This window comes from Rhinopithecus bieti, unplaced genomic scaffold (assembly GCF_001698545.2).
Source record: "Rhinopithecus bieti isolate Rb0 unplaced genomic scaffold, ASM169854v2 scaffold_2254, whole genome shotgun sequence".
Taxonomy (NCBI): domain Eukaryota; kingdom Metazoa; phylum Chordata; class Mammalia; order Primates; family Cercopithecidae; genus Rhinopithecus; species Rhinopithecus bieti.
The window spans coordinates 5,373,901-5,391,050 of record NW_016803982.1 but is presented as its reverse complement, the minus strand read 5'-3'; the positions used below and the strand labels follow the sequence as shown (position 1 = coordinate 5,391,050).

Sequence of the window (17,150 nt, the reverse complement as noted above, 5' to 3'; positions counted from 1 at the left end):
TTTTTTTGAGATGGAGTCTTGCTCTGTCACCCAGGCTAGAGTGCAATGGCGCAATCTCAGGTCACTGTAACCTCCGCCTCCCAGGTTCAAGCGATTCTCCTGCCTCAGCCTCCCGAATAGCTGGGATTACAGGCGCCCACCACCAACCTGGCGAATTTTTGTATTTTTGGTAGAGACGTGCTTTCACCATATTGGCCAGGCTTGTCTCGAACTCCTGACCTCAGGTGATCTGCCCACCTCGGCCTCCCAAAGTGCCGGGATTACAGGCGTGAGCCACCATGCCCAGCCTTAAAATCTTAATAACCTTGGCTGATGATGAAACCTCCTCAGAATCCAGACACCCCAACTACCCACACACACACACAAAACCCAAAATCAAACAAAAAAAAAACTGCCCCAAAGTAATGTGCGTAGTGGTTTGTCTAGAAGAAATAACGTAGCATGAGAATGAAAACTTGTCACATCTAAGAAATAGAAGTTCAACAAAGATAGGTCTGCAGACCTCCTGTAGAGAACCCATCATTGTCATGGCCCAAACCTTTCTAAGAGAATTTTCTCTAGGAATCAATTAGAATCCGTTAGAAAAAAATCTTGGCTGGCCATCACAATTGCACGTGGATCCCAGGGCTCAGCCCAGATTCTGGACACAGTGGCCAAGATTTAAAATCATTCACCAAAGAGCAAATGCTTTGACTTTCAAAGAGCAGAACTGCAGCAGAATAGCCAACAGGAAATTAAATTCCCTAAGGTAAATACTATGTACTGCCAGCTGTGTAGAACTACTCTCCATCTCACCCAATATGAAACCTCCTCACTAGAGATGTAGCGTCCCTTTGGGGCAGAAATGAATTGTTTTCGTAGCTGGGCACGGTGGCTCGTGCCTATAATCCTAGCACTTTGGGAGGCCGAGGCGGGGGTGGAGGGGGTTATCCCCTGAGGCCAGGAGTTCGAGACCAGCCGGGCCAACATGGTGAAATCCCGTTTCTACTAAAAATCAAAAAAGTTAGCTGGGCATGGTGGCACATGCCTGTAATCCCAGCTACTTGGGAGGCTGAGGCATGAGAATTGCTTGAACCCGGGACGCAGAGGTTGCACTGAACCGAGATTGTGCCACTGAACTCCAGCCTAGCAGACAGAGCGAGGCTTCCACTGACACCCTTAGCCCAATGTATTGCATACAACAGGGTCTCAACAGAAGTACCCTTTGATTTGTACACCCCTCTCTCTGCCTTTGGCAGCCCCAGCAGTTAAAGAACATTGTGTGTATTATCTACGCATTAGAATGCTGAAATTGAAATTACACCTCTGGGTTCCTAGACTGAGATTGAGATATCAGCCCTGTAAACCAGGGCTCCTTTAGGAAGAAAGGTGTCTCTTGACGTTCCCAAATCATTGCGAGAACAGCATCCCTAAACAAGGGATTCAAGGGAACAGTCTCAGATCCTCGGGTGGAGGCATGTTTGCTACGTGGACGTCCAAAGACGACCACGGGCTGGGGAAGGGCGGCCTGGCGGGAGAGCCCCGGGCTGAGTAACCCCTCTTCCGCGCAAGCCCCAGGCGTGAGTCACTGGCGAGCGCGGCGGAAGGGGCGCCCTGAGCCCATAGTCCTGGGGGAGGTCGGAGGGTCTGACAGCAAGAGGAGCCTGTGGGTGGAAGGTACCTAGGAAGTGGGTCTAAAGGGGCTGCCTTCCTAGATGTGGGTAAAGGGCTGGATCCCAGGAGAAAAAGGACCGAAAGGGTGGGGCCTGCTCCTGCGGCCGCGGGGAGGGGCCGGGGGTCCGCGAGAAGTAGGCCGACCAGCCCGCGGCGCCGAAATCTCCCGCGCTCAGGAGCTGGCCCCTCCTCCTGGCCAGGCCTCAGGCCCCTCGCCGCGGCCAAGCCCGCCGGCTGGCTCCTCCCGCTGTCCCCGCGACGCAGCCCTGCCCCAGCCCAGGCCTAGACTCCGACCACGACCCCGATCCCAGCCCTGGCCCGGCTACGTAGCCGCCTGCCGACCCCACCCGCGCACAGTCGGCGGCCCACGGCGCGCGGCCAGTGACGGCACCGCAGGGTGCGTGGCCAATCAGCGCGGCCCCGAGGAGGGCGGCCTCGGCCCCGCCCCCCTGCGCCCAGGGCCAGTGAGGCGCCGCGCCGGCGCCCGCGGCGGGCGTGAGAGGCCGGAGGCCCCGGGCCCCCGTCCTCCCCTTTCCCTTTGCCCCGCCCTTCCCGCCCGGCCCCTCATCAGCCCCGCGCCGCCGGCTGGTGCCGGTCCCCCGTCGCTGCCCGCCCCCGGGCCCCTCCGCGGCCCGCGAGCGCGCCTCACGGCTCCTGGTCTTCCCTCCTCCTTGCTCTCTCACGGCCTAAGCGCAATGGCGGCGGCCGCGGCGAGCAGCAACAGTTTCTACCTGTTGCTCCTGGGGAAACCTGCTCAGCCCCGACAATGTGGTCTCGGAAACAGGCAGAGGTAACCGAGTTTTCACCGCCCCCGTTCGCCCGCGCCCTGGCCGGCGCGGCCGACCTTTCCCGACGCCGGCCGCGGCCGGGCCTCGGCCGGTCAGCGGCGGCGCGCAGGCTGGCCCGGCGGGCGGGGGCGGACCGCGCAGGACCCACAGTGTAGAGCGGCCCGCCGGCTTCCCGTTCGTGCCCCCAGCTTTTCCAGGCCATTGCCGTCGCGGCGCCGGCACCCAGTTACCTCCCTAGCGGCAGCTCCGCACCCACGTGCGGCCGCTCCCGACGCGCTAGCCCCAAGTTCCAAGGAGTGTAGTCAGGTGCGAGGGGCGGCGCCCGGGGCCCCAACTTCGCTGGCCACCCCCTTTCCTAGCTCCCCGCTCGCCCCTTTCCCGCTTTCTCCCAGGGGGAGCCCCCACCGCCTTTCCAGCTGCTGTCTCCACCCAGCCTAGCGCTGTGGGTCTCCCAAACCCTGGCTGCTACCTTACCCGTCACGCCTGCTTCTACCCCCTGCTCATCTCCCACAGTCTGTCCCTCTCTTTTAAATGTGTGCCCTTCCTTGTCCCTACTGCCTTTTTTCATTTAGTTCTTTCTCATTCTAGTTCCTAACATCAGAAGCCAGATTTTCCTACCCCTTTCCACCCCCAGTTTTGTGAAGTTGCCTTTAGGGTTTCTTTCTATGCAGTTTCCACCTTACTCTGGGCTTGTAATACACTTACTCTGCTCTTCAGACAAATTTTCTTTGCTCTCTAGAGAATCGTGGGATAAATGGATGTAGTGGGACTTCCGTTGTCTAACTGGGCCAGTACCATATGTTTAAGTCTTCAACTTCATTAAATATAACCGTAATCTGTTTTTCAAACCTCCTCTTGTTCCTGGCCTCCAAAATGTGGAGATACTTTCAAGTGACAGTAATTTAAATATATCTGTAAGCTCATTTACCAAGTTCACTGGAAGACTGATGTTACATCGTCAGCGTTGAGACCACGATTATTATAGGATATTTCCAGGGGAGGGAGAAACTTTCCAGTTTCTTAGCTGACCGCTAAACCTGGTTATATATGGGTTTTTTGCAACCATGCGATTGAAGAGTTTTATAAGATTAAATGAAGGATGTTCAGCCAGATATTTTTAAAGAGCAAAAATTAATTTTGCATATAGTCAATGAAATTGACTACAGGTCCTCTTCTGAACTCAGACCTGAAGACTTTTCCAGGTGTCTTTAAAACAACAGTGTTAATCCTTGTTTTGAATAGATGGTGGATGTGCTGGTTACACTTAGAGGTTTTATATTAAGTGAAGTAAACACACCCAAAATTCTGTTCTATATGAAGAGGCATTTTCAACTATTCACTTTATTAAGTTTTTGTTATATATGTAATACACGTTCAGGGTAAAAATTCAAACAGTGAATAGGTTCTTATCCCATTTCCCAAAGGTAACCACTTTTAAGTGTCTCGTGAGTCTTCCCTGCAAATTTAACATACACACTGATTTTTTACTTGAATGGGCTTATAATACTATTTACACTATTTTGCAACTTGAATTTTTCACTCAGTATATTTCACATTGCCTCATAAATGAGTTTTTTGGTCAGCTATAGATTATACATCATATGGATAGATATTTATATAAGCAACCTTCTAGGAAATGGATATTGTGGTTTCCAGTGACCTGCTCTTTTAAAAACAGTGCTATCTATGCACAGGAGTACATATATACCTATCTTTGCATACTTTCCCAGGTTTACTTGGAGAATACTGAAAAGTGGCATTTGTTCCTAGAAGTAGTATGCATGTATTGCACCAATTTGCCTTGGGGATATGATGATGCTTAAAAAGAAAAAATTAATGCTTTCTGCTAACTCTTGAGGTAATTTTCGCCAAAATAAGTTTTAATCCCAGCCTATAATAGAAATTTCCATGTGTTACAAAGCAGAACAGCATTGTAATTAGTAAGCTAGTTTAATTCTCCCTCTTCCCTCCAGTTGCTTAAGTCTCTATTGTCAAGCCTAGTGGGGAATCTCTCTTCTATTGTACTAAATACCAGTGTCTGGTTTAGCTTGAATTCCAATTGGTGCCTGTTGTAAATCTTTTATCACTTACATCACATTGGGGATAGTTATCAGCATTCAGCACATTTTCTCATAAAGAATAATTGGAAATAAGTACTGTTATTCTCTTAGTCTCTTTATTCCTAGTGAAAACATTCAGATACTAGGTTTTTACTTTCTTTGTATATCCTGAGAATATATTAATATGTAAAGTAAGTATCACAGAATTTTCTAATTTGACCCCCAAAAAAATAAATGTTAAGAGAAGTTCTCTGGTGCCATGTAATGCCCTTTTCTTTTTTGCCTAATGAAATAATGGTTTTATAACAAATCAAATGAAATAAAATTAACGTTAAGTCTGATACAGCAAATATAGAAATATTTTCTATGAACTGAAAAATTGGCCAGGGCTCAGTAAATATCTTTGTAATTTACTCATTCAAAATAAAAATACTTAGTTGACACATAAATACCAAACTGTTGACTAAGGTGACTTCTTTTGTATTCAAATATGGTTATATATTTGGTTGATATCATTGAAGAGATGTCAAAACTCTAAAAAGTTAAAACTTTTTTCATCGTGTATGCCATTCAATAGGCTTTATAGTTTATTTCTATTTTTTAAAATGTGTAAGGATATTAACTTTATAGAAAATATTTCTCATTTGAAGAAACATATGTGAATGTCCCTAAGTCTCAGAATACAATAACTATTGAATAAATAGTTGACAAGTAGTACAGAGTATTCATGGTATTTATCACTAGACATTTTTATACGACGTAAGCTTAAGTATTTATTAATCATATGCATGGATTTTATTTTCTTACTAAGGTTCTCCATACAGAATTTGTTCCTCATTGATTCTAATAGAGAATTTAATTGAGTGTTTTTTGTAGAGACGGGGTCTTGCTGTGTTGGCCAGCCTGGTCTTGAACTCCTGGCCTCAGGTGATCCTCCCATCTCCCAAAGTGTTGGAATTACAGGCATGAGCCACCACACCCAGCCTGTTGTTGAGATTTCAATAGACAGAGGATAACATTGAAAAATATACCTGATTGTTGAGGAACCAGGATGTTGATAGATAAAAGTCATGCGTCCCCTCTTTTACTTTTCCTCATACAAGGTAGACTCACTATAAATATTTATGGAATGAGATGAGTACATATGAGCATTTCTTCTTCGTGGGCAGGGAAGAGGCAGAGGAGAAGTCTTTGCATTGTGTAAATTGTATAAGGTGGAATCAGATAGAATTGAAATTTTGTTTGCCACAACACTGGTAACATTCACTGAACCTAACGACTTGTGCTAGGAATAGTATTAGAAACAGTCTTTATAACTCTTTTACGCTGATGTGCTAGGAACTCAGATACGAAGATAAAGAGTTACCATTCCTGTCTGTGTGGAACTTAGACTGTTTAACCATTATCCTTGACCATTGTGATGGTATTGATGTGACACTATATTTGCATTACCACAATGGAACATATCAGATGGAGAGAACCCTCTCTCAACAGAAGTCATCTGTCACTCATACTAAACTCTCCCACCATTGGCTTCTAATTCATTATGGAGTAGAGTTTAATATTTGACCCAGTGTTGAGTCTGCTAGAGTTAGACCAACAGTCTACGTAGTCAAACCAACAGTTCCCCCTGGCAAGAATAGGGAGCCTCAGGATTTATATTAGGTTTTCTGAGAGTGATAGCCTAGTAAAGAAGTGTTGGGCCAGGCGCAGTGGGTCATGCCTGTAATCCCAGTACTTTGGGAGGCCGAGGCGGGTGGATCACGAGGTCAGGAGTTCAAGACCAGGCTGGCCAAGATGGTGAAACCCCGTCTCTACTAAAAATACAAACAAATTAGCTGGGTGCGGTGGCAGGTGCCCGTAATCCCACCTACTCGGGAGACTGAGGCAGGAGAATCGCTTGAACCTGGACAGCAGAGTTTGCAGTGAACCAAAATCGCGCCACTGCACTCCAGCCTGGGCTACAGAGTGAGACTCCATCTCAGAAAAAAAAGAAGTTTTTGCAAAAACTTGATTTAGACCACTGGAAATTTAAGTGTTAAACATTGTTCACATTACCAGTGTATAAGTGGCTAACCTGGGTGCTTTTATTGTACAGTGAGATACTTTTTAAATGAAAACATTATACTGCTGGTATAAGGTAAATATTAAGTGAAAAGTCTCAAAGGTACATAGCCATTTTTGCATTCAGCTTGTGAATATCTTTACATAAGTTATCTCTTCTGGATAAATAAATTCAGACCATCTTCTCCTCAGCTGTGAATACGTTTTGGCACAGTTTTCAGCATTGTTATGATCCTATGTGCTTTTTACTAGAATGGGACCTTGAGGTTATCAGAAGATCTTGAATTCTCCTTTCCCCCAAAATCTGTTCTTCCCCAGACAGATATGTTTGAAAAGTTTGAAAACTGTAGCACTGCATAAATAGAACTGGTTGTTTAATGAAGTGAAACAGAGCTTTCAGTACCAGAGAGATTTTGAATATGGTTGGCCGTAGAGGACCAGAGTTCTGTCTGCTATTCATTGTCTGTGATCTTGGGCAAGTCATTAACTTATAAGCCTTTATTTCCTTATTTGTTAATATCTCATGGATGCCATGGGACGCTTAGTAAAAGGTTTAAGGTAGATATGGATTCAAAATAGCCTTGTTTTTCCTCCCTTGTCACTTTGTTCCAGAGAAGCCGCATAGATATAGAGATATGGTAGCAATGAGAGCAGGTAGGCTCTAAAGAAATTAATGTTACCCACATAAGACTCAACTCTAAATTGCTGAATAAGAATGGATTATCTATTAACTAAGAGGCTTCTTAGGGGAAGCAATTCCAAGTGTACTTAAGTTGATTTCTTTTCCACAGTGAACGAATTAGAATTCTTACATATAAATCTGCACTTCTCTGGACAGCATATAGTTGGTTCTTGTTTTTTAATCCATTCTGATCATCTGTCTTTTAATTGGTGTCAACTTTTTGTTGTTAACCAAATTGTTGTGATTTTACATTATTAACAGAGGATAGAGTGTCCTGAGTCACAAATCTCTTGCTGATAGATGTACAAAAGACATTAAAGCCTCCTGGCCAAATTTATCCTGACCACATTCATTTATCTATGTAGTATGGTTTTAGTATGATCCTTGCTTGGAAGAAAATGTAGCATAAAGGATTTGAATACTTTGTTTCTCTGACTTATTTCTAGGTGTGATGCCCCCCACTCTAAGTAGTGGTAATTTGAACCAGTTGTACATCATCCAGTCTAAAAAATGTTAACAAAACGGTTTCTCATGATGTAAGGTGATTTTAAGTGAGTACTAATATTTGCAGCACAATGGCTTAAGTCACATTTGGCAATTTTTTGGCCCTCTTACACCTTGAGTTTTGTTAACCAGGGATCATAAGTTGGGAAAACATGCACACACTAGAGACATTTGTTTAAGAGATCTAGGTAGAAAGGAACTTGATAACAACCCTTTGGACATCTTCTCTTCCCTAACATATCTGAAGTGTATTTCATGTCACAGGAGGTGTTAACACCAGACCTAGACTAAATAAATTTCTCGTGCATCCTTCCCACTCTTCATTTCTTTCACTGATTTACTCATGAGGTTTTCTAACATTCTTTCCTAACCATTTTTTTCTTCCCACGCAGGAAACCTATGAGAATATCCCAGGCCAGTCAAAGATCACATTCCTCTTACAAGCCATCAGAAATACAACAGCTGCTGAAGAGGTACTACCTTAATATTTGTGACTATTAAATTCTTAGAAAATAAGATGATGATTGTAGTAGGAATGAGAATTGTGATTTACCACATAGACTTTACTAGAACTTTGTACTTATTATTTACTAAAAGCTACCTAGGAGTTATAATGTAATTTTTTTAAGTACTTTGTATTAATGATAATTGCCTTTTTTCCATATAAGATAATGTGTCTAGGGTAGATGAAGGTTAATGGTTTTATAAATTGCATAAGAATTATTAAATTAAAGTGATTTGATTTGATTGATTGATTGATTGATTTTGAGATGGAGTTTTACTCTGTTGCCCAGGCTTGAGTGCACTGGCACCATCTCGGCTCAATGCAACCTCTGCCTCCTGGGTTCAAGCAATTCTCCTGCCTCAGCCTCCCGAGTAACTGGGATTACAAGCCTGTGCCACCACGCCTGGTTAATTTTTGTGTTTTTAGTAGAGACAGGGTTTCACCATGTTGGCCAGGCTGGTCTCGAACTCCTCACCTCAAGTGATCCACCCCCGTCAGCCTCCCAAAGTGCTGGGATTACAGACATGAGCCACCACACCCAGCCTAATTGAAGTGCTTTTTGCAGCTAAAAGTCTTTCCTTGAAACAATTTATTCTGAAGAAGTAAATTAGTTCAGTGTTTTGATGTGTTATCAATGTTTTGAAAAAACATTTTTTTCCAATCTTTAAAATTTATGCTTATAACCATCTCTAGATGAAGTGTATGTGCTAAAGGTATACTTAGGAATGGAGACATTTTCTAGAATATTTTATTAGAATCATGGTTTTTAGCTAATTACCTACTTCCTGTACCAAATTCAAATTTGTTTTCATTTTAAGAATTATTTTCCCTATGGTAAAACAAGGCTGTTTTCTAGGATTTCATAGTTTCATACTTCTAATTGAGGCATTTCGTAGCTAATTTTCTTCCCCCCACCCCCACTTATAAGTTAATATCCTCATAAATATTGAATGCCATTGAATATGTTTACTTTGGAAAAGGTATAAAAATACCCAAGTCTAGAAAACTATTCTACCTACAAAACATTACATTTAGAGTTCATAGTGTGAGAATTTTTTGCTAGCAGTCAAACTATATGTCAAATGCTTATCCTTAATGGAAATGAGTCACGCCAAACTTTTACATTATGTTTCACCTGACTTCTTCCAGTCAATCAATTTTCTCTAAGCAGATGAATAGTCAATCAGTTTAGACTAGCAACTTCGTGTTCTCTCAACCGCTTTAAAAGCCATATAAAAGTATCCCAGGTTTTTTTTCCTAGATGACAAGAGGTGCTTTTTTGCTTTTGTAGCATGTTTTTTTCTGTAACTCAAAATGGATGTCAAATGTGAAGAACCCTATATAGGGTGACTTCTATCACTAAAAACAGATGACTGTTTTAATTCTTGAAGATTAGTGCAAGTTAGCTAGTAAACAGAATTTAAAGCCAAGAATAATAATGAAAATTACTGAATTTTATTTTTAAAAACTTGTATTAAGCCTTATTTAAATCTTAACTTGATTTAAGAATTAGATGATTGTTGTGAATTAGTGACAGCATGTTGATTGTGTCTTTATAGTTTTTGGTATATGTGTGGGAAGAATTGCACATGAGTTTTAACCACTTTTATAAGAATTGTAACCACTTTGAATTATTTCTAGAACATGTTAAATATTTGTAAAGGTTTCTACCTACCATAAATGTTTCAATAAAAGATTTCTCAGTGAAAAGTAGTGGAGGAAAAAATAATTGTCAATTTTATTTGTATAGCTTAACATTTTTTGTTGGTCAAATTCCCAAAGTAATTATAGTGATAATGAGTAACATCAGCTTGGAGAAATCAAGAGCAGGAAAGATTAGGTTCAATATTCCCAATAGTTTATTGGTTCGATTTGATAAAATTTGAGTATGGCATTTGTCTTAGCTTTTCTTTTGATAATCTCAAGAAATGTTATACAGAAAATGCCAAACTTAATTACACAGATTTGAAAATGAAAATCCAAGAATACACATGTTGAGATGGATTAGCACTTTTTAGGTATTGGGAACTTGTAATGTTTGTTTGCATGAAAGAAGCATTTTATCTAAGATGTTATCAAAGGGCAGTTATGTAACAAGTTAGGTCAGGCTGGGAGCCTAAGGTTGGGTGGGAAAGGCACTTGATATTCTAGAATGAGACCAGACAGAAAGGTAGGAAAAGAGCATTCATTATAGGGTTTACAATTTAAGATTTGTTTTTCTCCCAAATAATGTGTTAAAAATAGGGATTAAAGACAGGTTTATCATTGCTAAGATATGTGTTCCTAATTGAATTGTAATGTGATTAGGAGTTCTCCTCACCTTGAGTACAAATGGCTTATTTTGTGGCACTAAGAAAATAAATTCATGTAATAGATAATGTAATTAGAAATAGTTATGTATTTACTTCTCTAGAAAATTAGCAAGGCACTTTTGAAATATAAAAATACAACAGTGAAATACATCAATGGCAGAGTGAATCTAGTTATTAACAATGTTATCTATTTATAGGCTAGACAAATGGCCGCCGTTCTCCTAAGACGTCTCTTGTCCTCTGCATTTGATGAAGTCTATCCAACACTTCCCTCTGATGTTCAGACTGCCATCAAGAGTGAGCTACTCATGATTATTCAGATGGAAACACAATCTAGCATGAGGAAAAAAGTTTGTGATATTGCGGCAGAACTGGCCAGGAATTTAATAGGTGTGTATGCAGGTGCACTCATGTTACCAAAAACATGGGTATATCCTTTCTTTTTTTTTTTTTTTTTAGTGGAATCTTTTAGAGTAAGACTTATAAGTACCTGAGTAGCATTTATTCTATTTAAAATGAGTGTGCTTGTGGATTTTGCATTTAGAGCCAGAGATTACAGATAGATGTTTGTGAAATCCAGTCATAGGACTTACCTGTTGGTATTCCAAGTACCCATGTGAGGCTAGGCACAGTGGCTCACTCTGTAATCTCAGCACTTTAGGAGGCCAAGGTGGGCACATCGCTTGGGTCCAACAGTTCAAGACGAGCCTGGGCAACATGGCAAAACCCCATCTCTACAAAAAATTAGTGGGCGTGATGGTGTGCACCTGTAGTCCCAGTTACTTGGGAGGCTGAGATGGGAGATCACCTGAGCCCTAGAAGCTGGAGACTGCATTAAGCCGTGATCACGCTACTGCACTCCAGCCTGGGCAACAAAGCAAGATTCTGTCTCAAAAAAAAAAAAAAATCCATGTGGAAAAGTAATTTTGTAATTTGCTTGAAAATTGGCAGTTATATTTCCTCCTAAATCTGTAATGTTTTAGAAGCACAGGGTAATTAATAGTATAACCTACTTTGTACATTAAACTTGCCAGTTGAACTAAAAATCAGTGACTCCAGTGCTTTTGCTGTTGTACATATGTGATGATAAATATACATATACTGTTATGCAGCTATACTATGTCTTTTTTTTTTTTTTTTTTTTTAAGAGACAGAGTTTCACTCTTATTGCCCAGGCTGGAGTGCAATGGTGCGATCTTGGCTCACCACAACCTCTGCCTCCCAGGTTCAAGTGATTTTCCTGCCTCAGCCTCCTGAGTAGCTGGAATTAGCTGGTGGCATGCGCCACCACGCCCAGCTAATTTTTTTTTTTTTTTTTTTTATTTTAGGGTTTCTCCATGTTGGTCAGGCTGGTCTGGAACTCCCGACCTTAGGTGATCTGTCCATCTCGGCCTCCCAAAGTGATAGGATTATAGGCGTGAGCCACTGCGCCCAGCCTGCCATGTACATTTTTAATGCCCAAAAAATATTTTTTTAAGTGAGGTAAAAGGCAAACATAAAATGCATTTTACTAAAAGTAAAAAATCCTTTTGGCCAACTAAAAATAATAATAATGTAATTGAACATGCTACTTTTTTATCTTGCACAAAAAGCTTTATTTCCATTTGGTCTAGGGCTTGGGAGAGGTCTCCAGCATGGTGGCTGGAGGGAGAGGCTCAGGCAGAAGCCCTGATAGTTTGAGGGGGACCCTCAGAGGTTCCTGGGCTTTTAGTGTTGTTTAATGATGAGCCTTTTGAAGAGACACTTGCCCAGCTCAACCTAGGAGCCAGCTAGCCTGTGGAGGTTGGTCACATGGTCACCCATCTTAATGAGTTTCACTTCCTCATCTAGGAAGTGGCTCTCCAAGAAGTCACAGAGATGGGAATCTGTGCAGGCAGAACCCAGGGCATGAAGATCCAAAAGGGCCTGGCTCCTGGTTCAAGTTCTTCTCCAGGGCCATGACAGCTTCCATGGTGTCTCAGGTTTTGTCCCACTCATCTTCGTACTTCCTGCTCGTAGAAGAGAGTGTGGCCACTGCTTTCTTTTTTTTTTTCTGGACAGGCATTTATAAGTGTGATTGTAAGCGCAGCTTGTTTAGATGACATTTTTAAGAGTTGAAATGAAGATCAAGGTTAAATGGGACATTATTATTGATTGAGCTTAGTACATTATGACACTAATTTTAAAATCTCATCAACCAGTAATGCAGTAAGTTCTCGTTCAATTCAGCTAGCAGATTGTATCCTTTCTTATATCAAGCATTTCTTAGAAACTAATGGGGAATATGTCAATTCTTTATATTTTAGATGAGTTCAAATTAATTTTTTTAGACAGTTTTGCTCTGTTGCCCTGGCTTGAGTGCAGTGGTGTGATCACGGCTTACTGCAGCCTCCACCTCCCAAGTTCAAGTGGTTCTCCTGCCTCAGCCTCCTATACGCCCAGCAATTTTTGTATTTTTTTAGTAGAGATGGTGCCAACTGGGTTTCACCCTGTTGGTCAGGCTAGTCTCGAATGCCTAACCTCAAATGGTCTGCCCACCTTGGCCTCCCTAAGTGCTGAGATCATAGGCATGAGCCATAGCACCTGGCCCTAATTTTGAATATTTTTAAATTGTTTAGAAAATTCTACTTTCCAGTTTTAAGTATGCAGATACGAATTTTTATAGGTGACATCATTTCTCATTCAGAAACACTTAACAATGCAAACCTTTCCAAAGTGTTCAAAGTGCTCTCATAGATTTTTTTTTAAGCTACTATTTTATTTCCCCTCAAAGTATCACCTTTAGGTTGAAGAGACATTTAATGTCAGCTTAGCAGCACACTTGTCATTTCACAAGAGTTCAAATATGGGGGGAAGTTTAAAAAGAAAACATCTGTAATTCCTTTGTGAGTTGTGTAACTCTTAAGGTCTTTGCGGCAATATAGCCATAGTCTCATAAATGGCACCGTAGATTTTTGTGGTCACTCATTTTTATTATAAAGTATTATTTAAAATCTCTTAATCTTGTTAAATAGTAAACATATTAATAACGTCCTCTGGCACTATTTGCACCAAACTGCAACGTGTGAGCACCCTGTATGAGTCCTGAGATTCTAACCCTGATGTCTTCTCAAGTTTCAGAGTAATTGTTACTTTGATTTCAAGACCTTGCCACCAAATACTAGCTTTGCCTACTTTTTCAACTCTTTAATGACAATGGTGTATATAAAGGAGTCAAGCAATCAGATATTTGTACAGTTAAAAGTGCTGCCTTCTCTTCAAATTCCACTCCTTAGAAATAACCTCTGCGGGCCAGGCACGGTGGCTCATGCCTGTAATCCTAGTACTTTGGGAGGCAGAGGCAGTTGGATCACCCAAGGTCAGGAGTTTGAGACCAGCCTGGCCAACATGGCAAAACCTCGTCTCTACTGAAAATACAAAAATTAGCCAGGCATGGTGTCAGGCGCCTGTAATCCCAGCTACTCGGAAGGCCGAGGTAGGAGAATTGCTTGAACCCTGGAGGTGGAGGTTGCAGTGAGCCAAGATCACGCCATTGCACTGCAGCCTGGGTAAAAGAGCGGAACTCCATCTCAAAAAAAAAAACCTCTGCTGATACCTGATTAACCCAAATACAGAGTTGTTTGGTTTGTTGGTTTGTTGGGTTTTTTTTTTAACACGATTATGAAGCCATTTTTATGGCTAAAGGACAGAATGTTATGGAGTTTTAAAATAGCAAAAGTGACATTTTCACTACTCCATGTTTTGAATGAAGCTTATGAAATGAAAGGATTTACTCCTAGAATATTGAAGTTCTGACTTACATACTTTATGTCTGGATTTCTTTACTTTTAGATGAAGATGGCAATAACCAGTGGCCTGAAGGTTTGAAGTTCCTTTTTGATTCAGTCAGCTCTCAAAATGTGGGACTGCGGGAAGCTGCCCTTCACATTTTCTGGTATATACATTCATCTGGTTTTTTGAGACATTTGATTTCATGAATACCCTAAACACCTTTTAATTGATTATTTTAGCCTAATTTAACTTGATACTTAAAATGAAAATAATGCCTTTACATAAGCTTTGTTTGTATTTGTATTGGAAGCAAAAATTTTTTTAAAGGGCCTTTGATTTCATGTTGTGATCTTTTTTGTACACAAAGGTTCTCTACAGCTTGCTTGCTTTCTCTTTGTCTTTTATGATTCTGAAAGTTTTATTGAACAGTTTCATTTGTTTGGAGATTAACACAATACTGAATGTAGCTTTTCGAAAACCACATTAATAATGGTGTCTTGAAGAGGAGAAGGAGAATGCAGGTGAATCCCATTATGTTTTCTGGATCTTCTGTGACCAAATTTTATAATATTTTAACAAACCTGTATATTTATAAGCAAATAGTCTAAGTTTAGAATTAAGTGATTATTCTTTGCCCCACTGTGTTATATTTTTCTACTACACCTAAAATGTGATCAAGATCATACACATTTTAGGCATTATATCATTTTCTACTTTAGTTCTCTTATGTATCTTTGTTAATATCAGTAATTCAGATTAGAGAATGCAGATGGTCAGAGAGCATAGTTACTGTAGTTTTCATCTGAAAAGCTGTGGTTGCTCTTGTCCCATCCTGCACTCCAGGTCAGCTTTCGACTGAGACAGAGTAATAAGGATAAAACCATGTAGCTGGGAATGGGCTGTTGAGTAGCCTCTACTCCCAGCCCAGACTTCTCCAGTATGTTTTCATTCACTTAACCCAAAAACAGGATTGCTTAGAAAATGGGTAGATGATGTTCAACCTATGGATTAATGCGTACTGAGTCAGGTAAACAAACAGTTCATTAGAGATTCTAGCTCATACTTTACCAAGATATTAATATAATGTAGCTTTTAAAGAATGTTTGGATTACCTTTTAGGAACTTCCCTGGAATTTTTGGGAACCAGCAGCAGCACTATTTAGACGTCATCAAACGGATGTTAGTTCAGTGTATGCAAGATCAGGAACACCCATCGGTAAATAATTTCAATCGTATTAATGTTGCCATCTATTTTAATCTGATTTGTGAAAGAAATTAGTATATTAGGAGGTTTTTACTTTTATACTTTAAAATGTAAACACCAGTTTTACTGATAAAGAATAATTTGATCTTGAATAAGAAAGCTTGAATTTGTGTTTATCAAAAATTTCTCATGCTTGACATTTTTTCCTCTTCATTTTAGATTAGAACTTTATCTGCTAGAGCTACAGCTGCATTTATACTTGCAAATGAGCATAATGTTGCCCTGTTCAAACATTTTGCAGACTTGCTACCAGGATTTCTACAGGTATGAAAACAATATAGAATAAATCATACTTATATCTTACTTGGTTCTTTAATGCATTCAATCATTTATGCAATAAATTCTTATTGCCTATTATGTTCTGGCACTAGGGATACAAGAGTGAACAAAACATGCAGATCTCAGTCTCAATTGAACTTATGGCTACTGCCTTTGAAAGACATTTTTAGTCTCTTAAATATTTATAGTTATAAAATTTTCCTGTAAAGTAAATGGTGTAAGCAGTTATATGCTTATTATTGAATATATGGTCATGTAGATTATTTCCGTTAAATCAGTCAAATAACCTGTGAGATTTAAGGCCCATTTTACATAAGGAGAAACTACTCTTAACTACAGGGTGTGTAATAGTTTGTATTATAATGTAAATTTATAGTTAATTCACATTATCATTAAGGATGTTAATGTTTTAAGGATACTTTCTGCTTTCATCAGAAAGCAAAATAAGATTAGACAAGATAGAGTATATATTCAGGGCAACTTGAATCTATGCTCCTGGGGGAAAAAAAATTTAATTAAAATAAAATTTAAAAGATTGTACAAGTTGGTGGTTCCCAACCTTGTCAGCCTCCAAACTCGTTTTTTATGACAGTTTTTAGTAATTTTTCATATACTCTTCTAAAGATGAAATGCATAAGTAATGTAACATATATGTGCACAATTTTTTAGAATATATATATATATAGCCTTAACTAAATACAAAGAACTACAAAGAAAACATACAATAAAATGGCTTGCTTTTCTTCTATGTAAATGGTCAGACAAGACTACACTAAAAGACATAATAGACTAGGTGGTTTCCAAGTGATCTATACAAATGTAATAGCTAAAACTGGGCTGATAACAAAGATGTTGGTAAGTCAAACACCACAGTTCCCATTAGAATTGGTGATAAGATTTCTTAAAATAGTAAGGTTCTGAACAAAGCAATGTAGAGACTGAGTGTCTCTTATTCAGAATGCTTGGGAATAGAAGTGTTTCGGATCTCAAAATTTTTTCAAATTTTGAAACACTGTATTTATGTTATACTTACCAGTTGAGCATCTCAAGTCAGAAATCCGAAATACTCAAATGCGCATTTCCTTTGAGTGATGTGTCTGTGTTCAAAAAGTTGAGGATTTCAGAGCATTTTGGATTTGGGATGTGATACAGTAGTTACATTGGAGGGGGGATAACAGTTGTTAAAACCAGGCAAAACATAATTTGTGAGTTAGGCTCTAGGTTCAGATCATTATAAAGAGTTTTTCCTTTTTTGTAAATGTCTGGGGTTTGTACAGATGTGAAATGCA

At 40.2% G+C, this 17,150-nt stretch overlaps 1 protein-coding gene across 1 annotated transcript in view; it reads left to right on the top strand.

Annotated features, from left to right (window-relative positions):
- The window catches only part of IPO5 (importin 5), a 72,321-nt gene that overhangs the window by 19,959 nt on the left and 35,212 nt on the right, over positions 1–17,150 (top strand). Inside the window, 8 exon segments of the mRNA XM_017862180.1 lie at positions 2,345–2,396; positions 2,398–2,427; positions 2,429–2,443; positions 8,144–8,224; positions 10,766–10,958; positions 14,379–14,481; positions 15,438–15,534; positions 15,742–15,846. Coding sequence (XP_017717669.1) covers positions 2,345–2,396; positions 2,398–2,427; positions 2,429–2,443; positions 8,144–8,224; positions 10,766–10,958; positions 14,379–14,481; positions 15,438–15,534; positions 15,742–15,846 — 676 coding nt within the window.